General features: G+C 41.4%; 1 protein-coding gene across 1 annotated transcript in view; it reads right to left on the reverse strand.

Moving 5' to 3' along the window:
* Positions 1 to 19,601, reverse strand: part of roraa (RAR-related orphan receptor A, paralog a) — a 169,659-nt gene extending 150,058 nt beyond the window's left edge. Inside the window, exon 1 of the mRNA XM_031856714.1 lies at positions 19,284 to 19,601. Coding sequence (XP_031712574.1) covers positions 19,284 to 19,437 — 154 coding nt within the window. The 5' untranslated portion in view covers positions 19,438 to 19,601. The remainder of the gene's footprint in view (positions 1 to 19,283) is intronic.
* Between the last annotated feature and the right edge of the window lie 318 nt (positions 19,602 to 19,919).

The raw sequence follows: 19,919 nt of genomic DNA on the forward strand, positions 1-19,919 counted from the left end.
TTAAAAGGGGACATTTGAGAAAATAGAAATGAGCTTTTAGTCTCATCCAACAGGTGCTGACAAATTAAACAAGACTAAATGTTTGAGGCCCCACTAGTAGCCTTACGCAGCTGCAATGTTTATTACACATAATGCAAAAGTGTTAGTGACAAACGCCCAGATGTTCTTAGAGCCTTGCTGCCAAAGGGCATAAAAATGTAAAGTTTGACCTCAGAATGGCACTAGAAAACAGGTCATTGAATCACAAAGTTCAGATGGGTTTTTCCTGCGGAAGCCATGAATATGCACATAAAACATAATGAGAATCAGCCGCAAACAAATAAAAGATATATTGTGTTCAAGTGGATATATTTCTGTAAGTGGGGCCCTACAGGAAACTCTAACCTAAATCAACTGGAAACCTTACATATCCAAAGCAAAATTCAAAGCAATTATTTCGTTTGTTAACAACATTGCTAATTTGAGGCAAGGGTGGCAGAGAAAAGGTCAATGACCAAAATGGACAAAGTTCTTCTGTGGAGTGTGACAGCGTTAAGTAATGTTCATGGTAATCTGCCCTTTAGAATTTGAAAGATGTTGTGTACAAGTGGAAACTCTGGCCCGACGGTGGTGGTACAGTAAAGGTCAAGGGGTCACTGCAGTAAACCAGGAATGTGCTCCACAGAGGATCGAAAACCTCTGAAAATAATTCTTTGACAAAGTTTGATTTTTTTAACACAGTCACACATGAGCATAATGTGTGTGTTTAAGGAAATCCTTTAGTATTTCTTCCGTCCTGATGATTGTGAAAGTGTGTTGGTGGGAATCTAGCAATTACTCATCAAGATTTTAAGGATGAAAGAGTTGGTCAAGGGGAAATTTGACATTACGATGGCGCAGTCAGAAAGGTCAAGGGATCACCAACATCATCAGTAACCATTCTCTGGGGACCCTGAATATACATCGCTTTAACCGATTTTACACATGACATTTTGTTTACAGGTCTTGGGGAGGACTACTGCATATGCTTCAAGTGATGTCACTTGACTCAACGTCAGTTGGGTCTGAAGACTACAAAAATATATGCGTGTCACCTGCTCGAGGCTACATTAAACGCTACTAGCATGAAACCTGAATCTCTGACCGCTGCAACATCGATTTTGAACATGTGTTTTTTTAACCTGTCCATTGTGAGTCCGAAAATGTCCTAGGAGTGCGATGCTAAATCGGCGGAGTGCTCTTTAAATTCACCCACGCTAAATAGAGGTGTACAATTGCAGCCAAGGACACATGGAAATAACAGCAGATTTTGATCGGCTGTATTTGATATGCCCGGATCGGCCCCGAAACAGATCCTTACCAGATCAGCTCAAGAAATCCCAAGTGAACATGTTACAACAAAATAATAGCTTTACGGTATTGGGGTATTATTACTGATTTATCCACCAAACACACATTTTACCAGCCATTTGGCTCTTGGCAACTGTTCATTCCAGACCTGGAGTGAAATGCCTGTGGAAGAGAAAAACGCTGCAGAAACTCCGGCTTAGCAGGTGTGCTCTTACTCTTGTCTTTTCTGTATAGGACATGGCAGTATGACAATATCCTGTCAACCATCCTTAGTGACACAAGACTCTGGAGCTCCCCTATAATTAACCCTGGCAGAGCTCCAGCCCAGGTAGTGCAGGAGAGAAGGCCCACTGACTGCCAGCGTGTCTGGCAGACACCATCCATTCCCCAAACCTGGAGATGATCCTGCACAGGAGACACTTTGACACTCTCTACCGCACACACGGTGGACTCAGCAGAGCTTCAGCCAACAAACCCATCTGTGGAACTCATTATTAGATCACTGCTAAAGACTCAAGCAAGACCCTCCACACTGAAACTCACTTCTGCTGGTATTTTGCTAAGCTGCCTACATGCATCGCTATTCCACAAGATCATTAAGTATATTATATTTTACCTATATATTCCTCATTCACGTTTCTGTATAGGATGTTACACCTTTGTGGCAGTCAGCTGGATGAATTTGGAAGGCTGATTGCTTTGTTTAGATGGTAATGAGTAAATGCAAATGACAGACAGCAAAATGTGCTCCTTGTAAGATGATTAAACCTGAATAATGTCAATGTTAATGATGTATAGCTTGTAGAATTCCAACTGCATACTGTATATAAAGCTCCGAAACATTTCCACAGCATCCAGAAGTGCTGAGAATTTTCGAGCATCAGCATTTCCTAAAAGGGGCCATAAGAGCTCTAACATTCCCAGTACCTTCTCAGTCGTTGTTGGATAAAGAGAATCCGTAAGCCCCTCATTGTTTGCAGTTTGACCAGGTGCCTGGCACATACGTAAAACCCCTATATGCATCTGCCAAATACTGATTGGCTCGAACACAAGACGGCAAGCATCTCCTCTTGATCACTGGTCTGGGAAAAAAAAGCCTTGTTTCAAGAAACTGTGCTCTGTGTGGAAAAGCAAACGGTTTATATTCAGATATCTCTTTTGAAAACAGGAAGAATGGAAATCAACTTTCATCTTAGCTGTGGATATAGTGTCATTGTTTTAGAACAATGAAACATTATCTTCTTCTAATTATCTGTCTTTTGTCATAATCTGTTACTTGGTTCCAGATAATAAAATGCATATCATCAAACATAAATCAAACTAATCGTATACGCCATCATGTTAATGCTTCTGCACAAAAAATAAAATAAAAAAGACAGTCCAGTGCAATCTAGATTTTTTTGCTGCCTTGTGATGAATATGAACCCGGGGTTAACCTATTCCTTACAAAGACCAGAAATCAATTAATATTTCATTTGTCTGCGAATTAAATATTGAGAAAAACAGGGGGGCTTTTCATAATGTCTCTGCAAGTTTTTTACTAGATTGATTTAAGTGTTTTTCATCAAAGGTAACATTCCCCTCCCAGTTTTGCCCGCACTTTTCTTTCAAAATGATTGATTCATGAATGGATGACTGCACAGGCCTGGTGTGCAATTCAGTGTTTCTTTCAAGCTGCTAACACAATCTGCCTTTAAACATCTTTAAAAAGTTTCTGGTATAATATTTTACACATCCCATATGATCAGAAAAGATCAGGTTAATAATTCAAATGCAGCCTGTATTAATCATATATTGTATAAACACAATCTTCATTGTTATAACTTAGTGTAAAGTCACATCAGGGTGTGATCACATTTGACTTCTTTTTAATACAAAAGCTCCTCGTCTGTTGTTACTAGACTTATGAAATACAAAACACAATTTAACATCATTAAATTCTCAATTATGAGCTGTCACTTAATAACGGACAGTGAGCAATTCCATTGATTTTTGTTTTTTTTAAGTGAATAGATCCTCTGAGCAAGCATGACACTAATTACTCCATAGAAACTCTTGAGTCGAGCAACAGAAAAACACAAGCGACATCTTGGCATGCATATCCACGCTGCTGCTCATTCAAGAAGCTCACAAAGTCTGACGGTTTTGATGTACTTCAGTCACCCTGATATTTCACTTGTTTAGACAACCTGCTCTGGTTTCATCATGTGGATGTCTACAATCGTACAAAATAACCTTTACAGTCACATCCAAGATCCCAGACTCAGCCAGTTCCAGCCTACGAGCCTCTACAGAGAATATAACAGCATCGCAATTACCGGGAAGCTAAATATTCATTTCATCTATGCTGACCTGTTGCCTTCATCCCAATTTTAAGTTTCATTTTAATGACATTTTTCTCAACCTTCTATCAAATGGATGTTCAAAGGAACCGCAAAGGCAGGGGCCGTCTGATTTGTTATGAAACAATCAAAAGCCAGCAATGATGCTTGTTAAGCTTCAACATGTTCGGCATATCCAGCTGGCAGACCATCATTACACACACAGTCAGACTTGTTGGCAAAACCCTCTCCAAAAGCTTTAAAACGATTGTCATCTCTTGATATTTAAATCCTCATATCTACATTAAACCATCAGAAATATAAAATATTATTAGGAGATACCAGATTGATCAGTGATTGGATCTTTTTTTTCTTCACGTGTTTTCAAATTAAATTATAATTTCGCCGTTTCCATAAAATACAAAGTGGTATAAGTCATTCTATGGAATAGATGGTTGAACCTGGCCTGTCGTTAAGGGTCAAACAATATCCAAAATGTACAACGCAGGTTGAAACCACCAATCAGCTGGGCACAACCTTCTGTTCCCACTGTCACCTCCTGGTACCTTCACGCTTTGTGGATATATGTGGGAGGGAGGGGGGAGGCAGCGGAGAGCCAGGAACCAGCGGCTGAGGCCGAGGAGCCTGGATAAATTAGCCAAACCACTTAGGTGATTTCAACTAAAATTAGCAGTGCTGCCTGTGGGCTCCATCAATTCTGAACTTGCTCAAACTCTGACAAGCATGGGGGAACTTTTCCCCTCGGCCCCGCTATCTTGGAGCCCCCACTGTCTGGCTCTCTCTCTCTCTTTCCTCCTTACACCGATCCTCCGCTTCCCCTCCACATTTGACTACGGAGAGCTCCAATTAGGGCTCTCAGCCACTATGCATGAACACTACTGTACTTCCCGACCTTGTAAGATATTAATTTTCTTTATTTCTTACCTCATTCATGTCAGGGGCAAGAGTAGCGATTCAATTTAGGAACATTGTGCTCTTCAATATATTAACTGCGAGTGCCAGGGGTTGATGAAATATTATAAAATTGAACATTATTTCAATTAGAAAGCACAATCTAATGGTTTTAGTGTTTCAAAAACGGTGCTGTATTTCATGTTCAAGGTTCATATTCAGCATTCAGTCATGTGGTCACAGGTGATCAGTGTCTGTTGACACACAACAATGTGGTCGCTGCGAAACCCCATGATCTGGATAGGGTGGAACACAATGAGCTGCGATTTCAAAAGGCTCATTTTGCAAAGCTGCAATTCAAATATTAGCAACAGAGATTTCTCTTTTATTGCATAGGCAGTGTGTGTGTGTGTGATACTCTAAAACAATGTACATCAAATTAGAGAATGTTGCAATCATTTGTTAGAATGCACACGCATGATGAATCGACAATTTCCTTTATAGTCTGACAACATATGTGCAACATTTATCTACACCTGGCTCTTCTTGGAACCAGGTTTTCTCTCCTGGCCAAATTGCCAGTCTACCTAAACTGACAGGTGGTCACCCTGAGATGTAAAAAATGTGCAACACATTTTGTATTTAGTTAGTGTTAATTGTCTGTCTGGAAGGCAATTCCAAAAACACTGCATTGTAAACAGAAGTTAATGTGGAGGAACGTTGAAAGCAACATTGAATCTTAAATTCTTGTGTGAGCAGTGGGGGTAAAAAGCTCTATTTAGCCACACAGAAACAGCATCCATTCGGCCTGAAACATCACAGAAAGCTCATGTTTGATGTAGGGAACATTTCTGTTACAACATATGTTTATGAAATCAACCGCACAAATTTTAAGGTGATTTTTATTAGCGTAATTAATTGCTCACAGTAGTTCAAGCTGCGGGGTGAACGTCGCTTTTCATTGCTAATCAGACAGCAACTCATCAGCACTCAGACGGCAAGCGTACTGAAAAGGAGCACAGCAGCATGAACACCCAAACACGTGTGAGTACGCACACACACACACCAATAAAAAAAACAAAATGACATTTAAAGACTGCTGCCATGACTCTCACAGACGTTCAATCAGACATGTAAACATGCATAAAACAGTGACGGATCGTATTTGCTGCTCGAGTGACCCAGCAGATGAAGACAAAGACATTTCATAGGAGGAAGTGCACCGCTCCGACTAGCCAAGCAGACTAAATTGACCTATTCCTTAATCGTTTTTAATGAAGACAATGTGAGCCCTGAGTGCCGCCGAGACCTCCAGCGCTGGCGCTGCGTGCGTGCACTGCCGCAACACTGGCTGCCACACAAACAAAGCCAAAGCAGCTGATTTTTAATTCTAAATTGTGAATTCCAAAATCATCTCTCCCAGAGATTACCTTTCCCCCAGCAGACTCTCTCTAATTTGTTCAATTAATGGGAATAGTGTTCCAATTAAAATGTCATATCCAAATGAATATAATTTGAGAGGAGACTGCCTGTGACAACTGGAGAGAGATCTCTGAAAATGGAAACGAATAAATCGGTCATATTAACATCCATCAATCAGGGTATTTTTTTTTATTACCTCACAAGATACCTCAACATCCTGTTCCAAAATAAAATAAATGGCCATTGACTTGACAAACAGAGCTTGATTTATTGTCATGCCCTTATTAGTTGCACTCATTAGAATACAGAATACACTCAACTACACAGTTAACTTCCTTATGAGCCTGACTGGCTCCTGTCTCCATTCATCTTAACCTGTTTGTTGACATGCCGTGTTGTACAGTCAGCTCCTACCAAGAGCCAGAGATACCAACGAGACAAAGAGGTCACATCAAATTAAACTATTTGATCACAGCGCTGTACAACACCACAGCCGGCTGCTTTTTTTTTTTCTTCTTGCCATTATGCAACTGCTAACATCTGTTACGTTCTCACGGATATTATGTGCAGCCTAATAAAGCTGCAACATCATTTGTTGGCTTCAAACAAGAGCTTGAATTTACATCAACACAAAGCTGAATAAAAAGGACCAGTGCAGACATTGTGTGCAATTAATGATCAAATCAAATATGACAAGGGTTAAAGTTCCAACATGCGAATTGGATGGCTTTTTGAACCTCTCAGGTGAAATAACTTTTTTGCTCACATGTTAAATTAATTCATTATGCTTCAACCTCCATTTGCTACTGGGCCAGGACCGGTAAAAATGTATGCGGACAAATGTTCTCATCTCTTTTGGGAATGTCGAGCAGAGGACATTTCTCTGGGAACATGCGAACATTCTTTATTCCGCGTAACAGCTCCGGCAAACCTATTGTTTTGAGTTGACAGGGTGCTCCATGGAAGCACGTCAGCTCTTACATTAAATTCGCCATTCTGACCTCCACCCTAGTTTCAAGTGGGGCAAAAAGAGTGCATATAGGAAACAAGAGTGGGAGAGGGAGAGGGATAGAGAGAGTGAAGACTGGAGAAGTTACAGAGAGCAGATTTCCAAGGACGACTCCATCTTCCTAATGGAGTCTCCAGAAGCCAAACGCTGGTTCGCCAGTGAAGAGGAGGGCAACAGGAACAACGGCTCCCTCTGGGGTGAAAAGACAGGTCAAGGTACCAGAGGATAACCGACCACATAACTGGCAGCTTTACTGATCCATCAACTGTATACAATGAAGAGTTAACACTATTCGGCTATCATGTATCGTGTAGATGTCTTTATAAGAATACCAGCCTACTCCTCACTTTTAAGACTTCCTTTGGTTTCCTCTTGTCTTACGGTAGATGCTCATGTCATCTTGCTTGGTTTGTGAACTATAGAGAATTAACAACCTGTAAAAAGTACGCAAACTGTGGAGGGGCCCAATTTCAAACACAGCTGCGTATTTTGTTATTACAGACCTCCCAGTTTAAAGCTGTGTTAACAATACATCTCCTCAAGACTGCTGCTGGAGTCCTTCTCATGCAGCCGAACAGTAACAATACCATTTCTTAAAAAAAACATGTCGGAGGGGGATTTCATTTTTGCATGAAATCATTGTGCATCTAAATTCTAAATTCACTTGTTTAAAAAAAAACTATGGCCACACTATTTTTTATTATCAGAGGAGGTACAAAAAAGTAAGAAGACAAATCTCTTTTGTCTTTTTGTTATTTCTAGCCTGACACAGTGCTGAAAATGTCGCTATTGCAACATTTTCTCCATATGCCTCCAGACATCATCAAAAGACTATTTTTACTTTTTATTGGTAAATCATCAACTTTTATTTGAAAGTAAAACAAATGACAGACGTTCCAGCCCCTTGGCGCACCATCATGTGGGCAGGACAGCAAAGCCAGGCAGCCTGACGAATGCCCGGCCAAGGCAAGCTGGAGGGAAGTAAAAGACACTCCTCCTCAAACGGCCCGTCAGCTTTCAAAGAAGCAGCCATTAGTGAGTGCTCATCAAGCGGGGAACAGGGGCCTGTCCATTCCCCTGGTGAAGCAGAGCAAGCGGCAGGCCACAATGCCTCTACAGGAGGGGGGAGGCGGAGGACTACGGAGATGAGCCCTGGACCCAGTGGTGTTTCCGAGCGGAGTCAAGCCGCACGTCCCGGGCACACTCAATTCCCAGCCCAACTGTCACTGCTGGCACTCAATTCAGCCCCTTCAAGCACATAATCTGTGCTCGTATGGCTGTTAAACACCACACACTCCGGCCCTTCACTCATCCCATGCCATGGTATTGTGTCTGCCGACTTTCTGTCCATTATTGAGCCATTAAAGGATTTGGATGGAGAACCATTCCTCAGCATATGGTATCTTGATCTTCGACAAGGCAACTTAAGGACAATAGATTCCTTGCACATTTCGAAACTGATCATTTTGTGTACTAGAAGTAACACACAGGAAATACCATTAGACGTATATCTATTGTGTGCTTTGGAGCGCGGTATAACCACAGCAATCGTTTGCTCATTGGTTCATGCCGTGAGGAGCTGTGCAAGTATCACCGGGAACAGGTGAGGGAGCTGACTGAGATTCTTACAAGTCGGAGGGATAATCATTATATTAATCTCAGCGAACACAGTGGGGTCTTAGGTGGCACGGTGCCACGGCGGAGATTCCCACTTACGGCCATCTCTCCTGATGACAGAGCGATAATGTCACATGGGTCCAGGTGAGCGAAAAATGGCAGCCTGCTTGATGCTCAGCCGGCTGCTTTAATTGGCTAAAACAAAGTAATTTGAGAGCGGTATGGGGGGCAGAAGAGGGTAAATGATGGGACAGAAGGTCATTGCTTCTCTTTCACTCTGCTGTGTGCCATCCACCGACACTCTCAGCATGTGCTGCAGTTAATATTGAGATCTATTATACACTAGCCTTTCACCATCTGCTTCACACACTGAGAACCTGTGCTGCACTCCTTGTTATTGAATTTAAAAAAACAAAACAAAAAATGTTTTGCTCCACTGTATGTTTGTTTGAAGATGTTGCAACATGCTTTGATTCGTGGGGATCATAAGATGCTCAGATGTTACTGATGGTTGGTGAATTATAACAAATGATGAAATAGCATCAAAAGAGCTTTTAAAGCGCAAAGAGCAAGAGTATTTTTTTGAAATGCTCTCTGTGTCCATATGGTGCCGTCAAAGCAGGGAACATGCAAGTGTGATGCCAATGTGAAGAGCATTCTGTTATTCTACACTTAAATTGTACTAGAGCTGCAACCAATGATTATTCTTAATATCAATAAATTAACTACAGTCCTCAAATAGCTTATTTTGTTTCACAAAATATTTAGTTTGTTGATTTATTTTCTGTCTATTAATCACTGCAAAGAGAGATCTTGGGAACATCCATTTGAAAGCTTAAGCTTATTAGAAATATGAATCCCATTTGAGAAGTGCTACTTATGAAATACTTATGCAGTGTATCCGTAATTTATCGCAAAACTGCAACTATCTTACAGACCTCATCACAATCCCTTCAACAGTGTTTCCTAAAGTTCACAAAGTACTGTTCTATTACAGTATTTTCCCGAGTGATACTTCATCAAGACTTCCAATATACAACCATGTGTGCAGACAGCATTTCATTAACACTTGTGTAGCTGTGCGTGTGTGCCCATTCAGGCATGCGTCTGCCTCCGAGCGTGCGTTCAAGCGTGCGGGGTACGTGTGTGCATGCGCTCGTTTGAGTGCGCCGAGATACATGATGCACCTGTGTTAAACAAATGACCCCCACGCCTGTGTTGGTTTCTCCCAGGTGCGGCTGATGCATGGATCGTGTGGCGCCGAGTGCTCGGGGCCACATTGGCTCAATCGTCCTGGGATCATCTCTGAATGTGGCCCGGAATTTGCATTGAGTGAAGGAGCGGTTCACCTCCTTGGCACAGCCTTCCACGCATCTGAGGTGCAGGGGAGGAGTGCGCTAGACCAACCCCCTGCAGGCAGAATCAGGTGTTATCTGTCTGACTGGGGACAGCACCATCAATCTCTCCTGTCCGCTTCCCTTTGCCCAGAATCAAATCAGCACAGGGTAATACATCTGCGCCGACGACGTGCAGACAAGATAAGCAATTGAGTAAGCCACAATTTTGCCAAGTTCGCCCGATGTGTGAAAGGAGCAGTGATAATGTATTTATCACTGCATGCAACTGGTTTCTGCTATCAAGGGATACTGTGATATAATGAGATATTGTTCACTTAATTCTTCCACTAATACAGAAGTTTTACTTTCATATCAGTGCTCCATGTCAGAAGCAGAGCAACAACAACAACAACAACAACAACAACCACGGTTGTTTGTGTTAGTCAAAGAACAGCTTTTGTGCACAGAAATCAGGTTTCATGTCGATCTTAACACAGAGGAATTTGACCGACTAAAATATTGTATACGTAACGAAAGAACAACACTTGGTGTAATCGGTTCAGCGTGTTCTATTTCACACACATTACCAGGGCTGCTCTTCAAGGTTCAATCATATTTTCCATTTACAAGCTATCGTCTGAAAAACAAGCAAGCTTCTCTTCACTTAGCTGTCTCTAAGATATGGTAGATGTTTCTGTACTTTATCTGTAAAAATATGAAAGGAACAAGTCTGTTATCTTCTCACATTTAGACCACCTGCACTTTATTCTTACATCAGTCACTAGTCTGTTTCACTTGGCTCATTCAAAATGCAGCAGTCATGCTTTTAGCTTCTTCAAACAGACAAAATAACATCACTTGAGTTATGCTCTTTTTTCGCTGGTTACCTGTTACGTGAAGAATAGATCTGAAGATTTCACCTATTACTTTTACAAGCATAGTGAGATCTGGCCTTGAGAAAGGCCTTAAAGCCCCCTGTGAGCTAGCTTGCAGCCTCACATTCTCCTTCTGGCTGTTTCTGTACTTGAGACAAAAGATGACCAAGCTATTGCTTTAAACTTAGGAGGGATCATAAGGCAGGCAAATTTAGCATCATCTGTAAAATCACTTTTTTGAGGCGCAAACACAATAAAAGTTTCAAAGTGAAAATAACAAGTGCACTTTCTTGTAATCAATCTGTACGACAAGGCCTATTATGCCTTGGGCCACTGGGCGGCAGGGGGTTTAAAAAGCAAAACAGCATAGGGAGAATCTGAACATCCACAAAGAGATGCACAAGAGAGCAGGAGGAGAGGAGGGAGGTGGAATACCTCCGTTGACACCTGGTCTGGATGATAATCTGATATGTGTATGATGGCTCAGAGTTTGAAAGGCACTTTGTCCAATTAGAAGTGTGCAGCAAATTTCCACCTGCCCCTGACAGAGATGAAGTGGCTCTTTCAGAAGACGCTGTGGCACGGAGCCAGCAAAGAGGGCCCAAACACTGCAAGTGGAGCAAGCAGAAATTAATGAGCATCACAAGCCACACTTGTTTGACACAAGATGACATCGAATGAATATTCCCTCAGTTAAACTGTTTCATACTATATTTCAATTACTCAAACCTCAACAATGGCCGAATGAAAACAGTTCATAAAGAGATATTATGTTGATGAAGGTTTTGCCAAATGTTTTTTTAAAAAATCAGATATTTCTGAATTCATAAAGACATTGATTTGTGTTTGATTACATTTTATTTACTTTGATTTGAGTTGCATTTGGACTTTCCTTAACTGTCCTTAACCTAGCTATAATCCAAATACTTTTGAGTCATTCATAATGGCTTTTTTTAAAGTAATAATAACTCCTGTTTTGTACAATATCATTTGTCAACACTTGAAAACAACAGGGATTCTTATGTGCTAAGTTAATCACAAGTGCATAGTACAATGTATAAGGAATGTCTGCACGATGTGCCACTATCAACATCGACCAAAGGCCTTCATCTTCCTATTTCTGTAGGTCTATTTCTGTCTGTCACATAAAAATAGGCTTTTAACAACCCAGCATGGCGTTAATTATTGCCTCTTAAGTACTGCATTAGTAAAATAAAGCTGCAAATATTGATTGATCAGGCAGCTGATATTTGTCAGTGAATGAGAGCAGGATTCGTGGGCCATGCATGGTGAAGAGTGACTCTGTCTTTCAATCACTGTCAGAAAGCAGCACAGCAGCAGCATTGCCACACTCCGTCTTAGTACGCCTCCTAAAGCAATCAATCCGCAGACATGCAAGAACCAAATATTCATTAGTGACTTGTTCATATTCAAGAGCCGCCTTTCGAAAGCAACAAAAGAGCAGAATTGTGTTTGACAGGCACATTACAATGATTCTCTGACATACTGTGTGAGGCATGAACAATCGTGATCATCTTCTATTATTTCATCAGTAAAAGATGGTGAGCATTATTGTCGTCTGCCAGACGAGAACATCTGCATTGTGACGACCCCTCCTGTGTGGGGGAATGGATTATCTAAAAACGATTATAGTCTTATAATGTTACACTATGAGACGTATCCAAATGTCTTCTTTGATCTCACAAATAATCAAGCCAGAGTTCTACACACAGAGTTCTGGTTTCAAATGACACAAAGGTCGGTAGAAAGATCTGTGTTTGGACAACACAGACTATTGTGAGATGTTTCAATAAGAAGAAGCTAATAGTTTCACACACAGTGAGTCAACATGATTAATACTGATGGGTATTGCTTAAGTACTCCAGCCCATTGGCCCACTGTAACTGGCAACGAAAAAAAAAAGAGCTGGGCTGCGATGTTAATAATTAGTTGGTTCTGCGCTAAACAAAATTCTGTCCAACCTCACCAGATTTTAATCAAAGGCTGAAAATAGTAGCTGATTGTAATCGGCACTCAGAAGTCACCAGGGGTGTTTGAAGAGCCCGTCAAGCCTGAGAGTGGAGCTAATTCGATTAAGTGGTGGCAGTACCTGGAGGGGACGGATCTGTATCTCTCCCTTTTTTATTTATGAGATTAAGTCGCGCTTGTTATTCCAATATAAATAATCAAGCCAACAGAAATGACACTGATTTTCAAGTCGTTTTTATCTCCCTTGTCTCCAAAAGTTTTTTGTTTATTTTTTGGTGACAAATAAACTTTGTTGAGTAATACTCCAGTGGTACTGATGTAACAAAAATTACGGTGGAGGATGTGATATGTGTGCTTTGACTTCCTCAGTATTATTACCTTACCCCAAGTGATACGACTAAAGAAAAATCAAAGAATAGGCACTAGGGAAAAAATTACCAACTCCAGAAACTATATTATTTATAATATGTGTTCAATTTTAAGATGGATTTGTGCAAATGAACAAAAACTGTGGTGAAATAATGACGCAGAAACTAATGATGACGATGTGCTTGAAAGTTTCAGCAAATCCTGAGAATACCTTTTTCGAGTCTAGACGAGTTACTGTATATATAATAAATCCTGAGAATACATGTGCAGACCTTGTTAAGGTACATCAGCATAACTCTAACCAGAGGAGAAAGCACGTGGATTATTCTGCCTTGTTACCGGTCTTCATCTATGCTCGACGGCTACAACATGCAACTTCCATTTTCATCTTTGACTGATGTCATAGTCCACCACTCAACAGTCCTTCAAACGGAGCTGCCGTGAGGACTTCAGAAAAGCAAGATAAATAATGGTTAAGGGGCTCTTGAGGTGTGCTGTTTGACTAACATACTTTAGATTTTACAACGTTACCTCTTCCTGTTTTAAAGTGTGCACACGCACATAACGTCTGGGAGACCCTGCGTGGCCGGGAGATTTTCCTCTCAAGTGTTCAACACATGTCAGCCGCTCTGCAGCCTGCATGAAGCCGTAAAGGCTCCGTGGTAAAATATACGTATATCTCTTCTCTGAGTGTGCAGACACTCACGGCTTTATATTGACATGACTTGACACGAGGCAGTGTGGATGTATGTATCCAGTATGACTTTGTTCAAAGGCACAAGAATGACGGTTTCAGAGATCCTGCTGGTAAAGATCCCGACTGACTGCTGGGTTTTTTTCAGTGTGAAGGGCTCACCTATACATGCTCGGGAGCTTTGCACCCTCCACACTGGTAGAGATGTGAAAAGGCTTGGCCCGAGATGCGACATAATAATTCCTCGGAGTGATCCTTTAGACCCCTCTCAGCACCTCTCTCCCTCCAGGCCTCTTCTAAGGGGCCCAATTCATATCAGAGAGGCACAGAGCAGCACGGAGCCAAGCAGCAACAGTACTTAGGTCACAGTGTACCACATTAAATTTAGACTCCTTTAACGCCCTCCAATAATGCATCTGGAGTATTTCCGGTCATTACTATGCAGACTTTTATTTCTAAGACACAAACTTCTGTAAATGGGCCATAGATCTGAGCTGTCATTCACCACTGGAGATTTCACATCAAATCTGGTGTCTGTCACCAGTTGAAGCTTCCTCGCCAGCCCCAGTTAAGTCACTGGTGATTCAAACTCCAAAATAAACTGCCCCACAAGAATCAAACTTCAGATTGGTCTAGAATAAGTATGACATTTCTAAACTTTTTTAAATTAACATAGCCTATTAGGGTTTGCATTGCGTTGAGCACATAGTATACGCCCGATACATCTGACAAATGACTCACAGGTTACCAAAGAACTGCAGTTACACCGGAACAATTGTGCTATGCATTCTTGGAGGAGTGTTTTACTTTGACAAACCCTTTAACTTCCACTTCTTTATCTATAGTGTGTATCCTGAGCAGTGAAATGAACAGTTTGGTAATATGCCAGCACCAATTCAATTCAAAGATTGAACTAAAAACATCTTGAAGCCCCACAGATGCAGCACTGATACGGCTAACCTTAACCGCTTGACCAAAGAATTGTTAAAAAAGTGAACTTGCAGCCTTGGACTCTAACATTCATATAATAAATGTCTGCCATTTAAAAAAATAAAGTGTATGTAAGTTTCTCACAAAGCTGGACCTGTTTCCTACAGTCAGGAGGAACTTGATTTAAATATTTGAATAAATTGAGCTTAAAAGTTGAGCCATCTATATCCACACTAAGACACTTGCAAACAAAGTTTCTGTACAGAGACCAACACGCCTCTGGTCTGTATTATCTAGTTAGCTTTATTACAAAACTAAACTTCAATATGAAAGATCATGTTTTAATGGACAGAGTTGTTATATACAGTACACATATACACAAAGAAAAAAAAAAAGTAATCTTAACATGAGAATAATTTGTTTACGATATAAAAATATTTTTTAAAAAGGGGACCGGGGTTACCATACTTTTAGACGATAGAAATCAAAACAATCCACAAAAGACAAAAAGGATTTTTCACTTAACGGGACATAAAAATTACAGCACTTTACAAATAAGTAGGACAATTAGAGCCAAACCGATATTTCATTATTTGTCGCATTTTGCTTTGGTATTTTGAACCGACAGCGAGAAAGAAAGGGCCTGACAACTGACATGATAAAATCTCAATTAGAGCTTATTTAACCACTATAGTCCTGATATTGTGTTGACATTCACAGGTACATCCTCCTTAGATAAGCAAGCTGCCACTCAAATTAAATTTGACCTTTGAAGCTCATAAACACAAAAGACCTTTTTTTTTTTTTTTTTAAAAAGGTAGTGGTGCCAAAGTCTGAACTGAGAGCAGATGTCACCATCTATGTAACAGCTCAGCGTACAGCCGGAGAAACACTGTTTATCTTTTTCAGTTAGACTGTTTCATATTGTTGGTCTGAGGGGAACTTCATGTGAATGAATCAAATACCGAGCTTTGACTTCAAATAGGCTGATTATTAACATTTAACAATGTTAACGGTCTGACAGGTACCAATAAAAGAGCTCATGATATCATCACCTCACCCACATTGAAGAATTGAAAACGCAGGACGACTGAAACTAGATATTATGTTACAGGCAGCCAGCCAGAAAAAAGGAGACACCTAATGGAGTTCCTCTTTCGGATCTGCCCGGGCTGAAGGCTCAGCTATAAGCCCATACCTGTATCTTCATGCTCTCCAGCGGGCGGAGAGCCCTAATTCATTGAATTTGAGAATGCCACAGGCTCAATAATGTTGCTGTCCACTCGAATGGCGTACAAGCCCAATGCCAACTCCTGGCTTTCTGAGATTTTGTGTAAAACCTTTTTTTTTTTTTTTTAAAGCCTCTGCGTCCCTGCACCTCATCCCTCTTGTGTCAACAACAACTGAATAAATGCTGCCACTCTAGTCGAGAGCTCTCATTTCGCTACCCAAAAATAAAACTGCTGGTGAAAGTCTGGTTGCGTGTTCGTTAAGAGAAGACTGCATTTATTTTTTTCAACCCTGCCTCTTTAGTTTGGATCAGCTACTAAAGCCGCAAGTGTCAAGAAAGAGTTGCTTCCCACAATGAAACACTTAAAACTGATACATAGTTTATCTTAAGGGTAACAAAGACGTGTGAGGGGTAAATGTTGTGACATAACAGATTCAAAACTGGTATTTAGTATAAAAAGATCAAAAGAAGTGGAATCTACATAACCGAGGTAAGAATAATAAGTAGGACACGTTGCAATATTTCCTGCTGTAAGAAACCACATCGCACTTCAGCTAATTACAACTTTGACAATGATAAAGGCAACATAATGTTTTAGCAATCGATTCCACATCTTTCTCCCGAACGAAGGAGCATGACGTTCAGATGACTAAATAACAAGCATTTGTGCAAAACAAGAAAACAAGCGTAGTGGCCAGTGTCATATAGGGGCACTAACTACTGCAACATGCACATGTACTGTCCACACACACACTTTCAAACGTACTCATGTTAACGGAGGATCCAGGACACCGGAGCTCTTATCAGATTTGCGGCTTCAGAGCTGTGCAACTGTGAGGGTTCAAGCCTCTGCAGAGACCAACCGTGACCTTACATAACCAAGCCATTAATATTGATTGTTTCCAAATTTGCGAAGCAAGGGATCTTGCAATATGAAAATAACAGCCTTCCCTTTTTCCCAGTAATGATATCCACAGCCCTCCAAGGCCTGTTCTCTGACCCACTCAAGTCTTACAGCAGAGTTTCTGCTGAAGTAAGCCCTTTCCACTTAAAAAGGTATTAGCACTCAGGGTTAAAACAGTAAATGCTCTGTGTGCAGGATAAGAAATGTGCATCCTCAGAAAGTCTCATACAGCTGGTGCAAAGAGGGAAACTGTGCTTGAGCAAGTGTCTGCCGCCTTTCAGATGTTGCTTTCTGTAGCTGGCTTGAAAGCCTGAGCATATAGCTGTAATCCTAAAAAATGTCTTACAGGCCTGCAACACTACCGTGAGCCAGACGTTTATTGTTTTATTTTTTGAGGAATCTGCACTGAAATGTGCCGACGCAATAAACTAACTGCAGTTACTTTGTTAATAGAACAGCCGTACTTTTGCATCAATGCTTTTTTTAAACAGTAATTAAGCCATCAATTCTTCGTGAAAGCAAACATTTATTCTGCTCTCCTGCATGGCCGATGTTCTGAATATTTCTACATGATCACATTTCCTGTTTGACGGAATACACCGAGTGATAGGCTAATACACACTGAGATATGATCAACGCAGGTAAACATGACGGGATGAATCAATTTAGGAATTGAATCATAACCCAATTCAGACAAATGTGGACTGACACTAAGTTTTCAAAAAGTTCTTAAAACTTTTGTAAAAGCCCTCTACTGCTAGCCCTCTCTAACAAACATTCTTATTCTTTGCACAAAGATCAAAATAAAGTTCCAGTGCAGGGAAACTCCTTTAAGGCTGCAGAGGTTGTCCCACTGAACATGTGTTGTTGTTGGTTTTTTTTTCACCCATTCGGCATTACATAACAGACTGAAGGCGTTCTTTTTCCTGTCTTTCTCTTTCCCAGACGCACTTTAATCCTGTGCATAAAAGTGTGAGGTGAATATGGGTCAGCAGGTTAGGAGTGTCTCAAAGTCAGACTTGCGAAAAAAGAAGAAATCAATCCACGAAGCTTCCCAACAACCTGTCTTTTCTCCGCTATTACATAAGTGCTCCAGGCTGTGCCAACCCACAAAGACACCGTTTCCCTTCAGTGGCATATAAATGCCCGCTGAAGTAGTGATTTTCTTTTTTTAATTAAATAATCGTGGTTTTCGTGGAGAGTGGTTATCGAGTCTAACAAGCGAAAAGATTTGCGATGATGATGATTTCTGCTCTCAGTTGCGCGCCTCTGTTTATGGCTAAACCTGTTACATAACCAGCTTACATTCCACATTCACCATATCACACTCTAAATATACCCTTGCGCGCAGGAAGAGCGCGCGCACAAAAAAAACACACACCGCGCAATGAATTAATTGCCACATGTACGTCGCTCGCCTCACTGCAATGTACACGCCAACCGTGCCTGTCAAGAATCAGTGGAGAAATCCGTATTTCTTTGAACTTGGATGAGCCCGGTTAGCCCTGTGCTGGAGACAGCCGAGAGGGGGTGTGGTTAAATACTGTCTGTACTGTACAACATGGACGGGACGTGGTGGATAAATCATGTCAAAATGAACTACTCCTCTGCAGCAATGTAGAAAGACTGTTGACGGGCTAATTGATAATATAGGTCCGTGTAGTTTTTTTACTGTCTGATCATGTGGAGGTTTAGTCGTGCAGCGCCCCTCATGCTTGAAACAGTGTTTGAGAGCTAAACAAATTCCAGCTGCTTGGGCGTCTTTTTGCACACAGGAATAGCCTAAAATCTGTTAGCTGGAGATGTAAAAAAACAAACCCAGCCAGACGGCGCTGTGTGCTGTAGCAGGGACAGTGGAGGACACGTCCCTATATACAAAGGAGAATGGGACTGATCGATGAACTAGCCCGCAGTTTCCAAAAGTTCACTTTTGACACTTTGACAATATCGCGTTCAGGCGGACAGGTTGGCCCGTTTTGGCACGAGGAAAAGCTCCTGCTGGTCAACGTGAAGTTGCTGGGTAATTGATTTATCTTGCAGTCAGAGTAAACGTGACATCTGTGACCGTATCACCCCCCCCCCCCCCCCCCCTATGATTCGAGCTGTCAGTGGAGCCTGAAAACCAGCAACACACACCGAGGCAATAATTACAAGCGAACGGGTAAAAGCCGCGGTGGTGCGCAATAAAAAGCCATGTCCCTGTGGTCGGGTGTATTTAAACAGTGTGCAGTTATTTATGGAGAAGCGATTTAATTCATTTTGAAGTTTGATATAAAATTTTAAAAAAATCCCGCGATCGGTCTTTATTACGCACACATTACAAAGCGAAACGCGTCCGGCTTACCTCTGTTGGTGCTTGAACAAGTCTGCCTTCGAACCGGGGCTGGATGGTCCGCTTTCCGGAGCGTCTCCAGGTTTACCGGGGTTTCCCTGACCGGGGTAGCCGGCTCCGAGGCGCTGTTGCCCGGGTCGCTCGCTGGATCTGGAGGGGACTCCATGTTGAATTTCAGATTTGCTGTTTAACTAGCGCTAATACTTCAAACTAATTCTACGCGATCTGTGAGCTCCGACACTGCGTCTTGCTATCTAATTTAGACTAGAAGTAAGAAATGGGAAATGCGAGTGTGTCTGGAGGAGGGTGTGTAGGTTTGATTGTCCACTAGCAGCGCTAGTGAGAGCTCCAGTCATGCACACTGGGAAGGGAGAGGTTGTCAATAGCCGAAGAATAGATGTAGGCCAGAAAGTAATCCATGCTGATCGACCCTGCGCAGTTTTACATGGGAATGGCAATGTTTTATTAGGCTTCTGTCTCACCGAGCTCAGCAGTTTTCTACATAGGTATTATCTTACTTACAAGATGGGCACATCTTACTTACAAGATGGGCACATTGTGAGAATATTCTACTCGGTAGAATATACACACTGCTGCTGAATTTGAAAATGAAAACTGTCCAAAAAAAGACATGCATTTGCATCATCT

This window comes from Anarrhichthys ocellatus, unplaced genomic scaffold (genome assembly GCF_004355925.1).
Source record: "Anarrhichthys ocellatus isolate YVR2014 unplaced genomic scaffold, GSC_Weel_1.0 scaffold2, whole genome shotgun sequence".
NCBI classification, from domain to species: Eukaryota; Metazoa; Chordata; class Actinopteri; order Perciformes; family Anarhichadidae; genus Anarrhichthys; species Anarrhichthys ocellatus.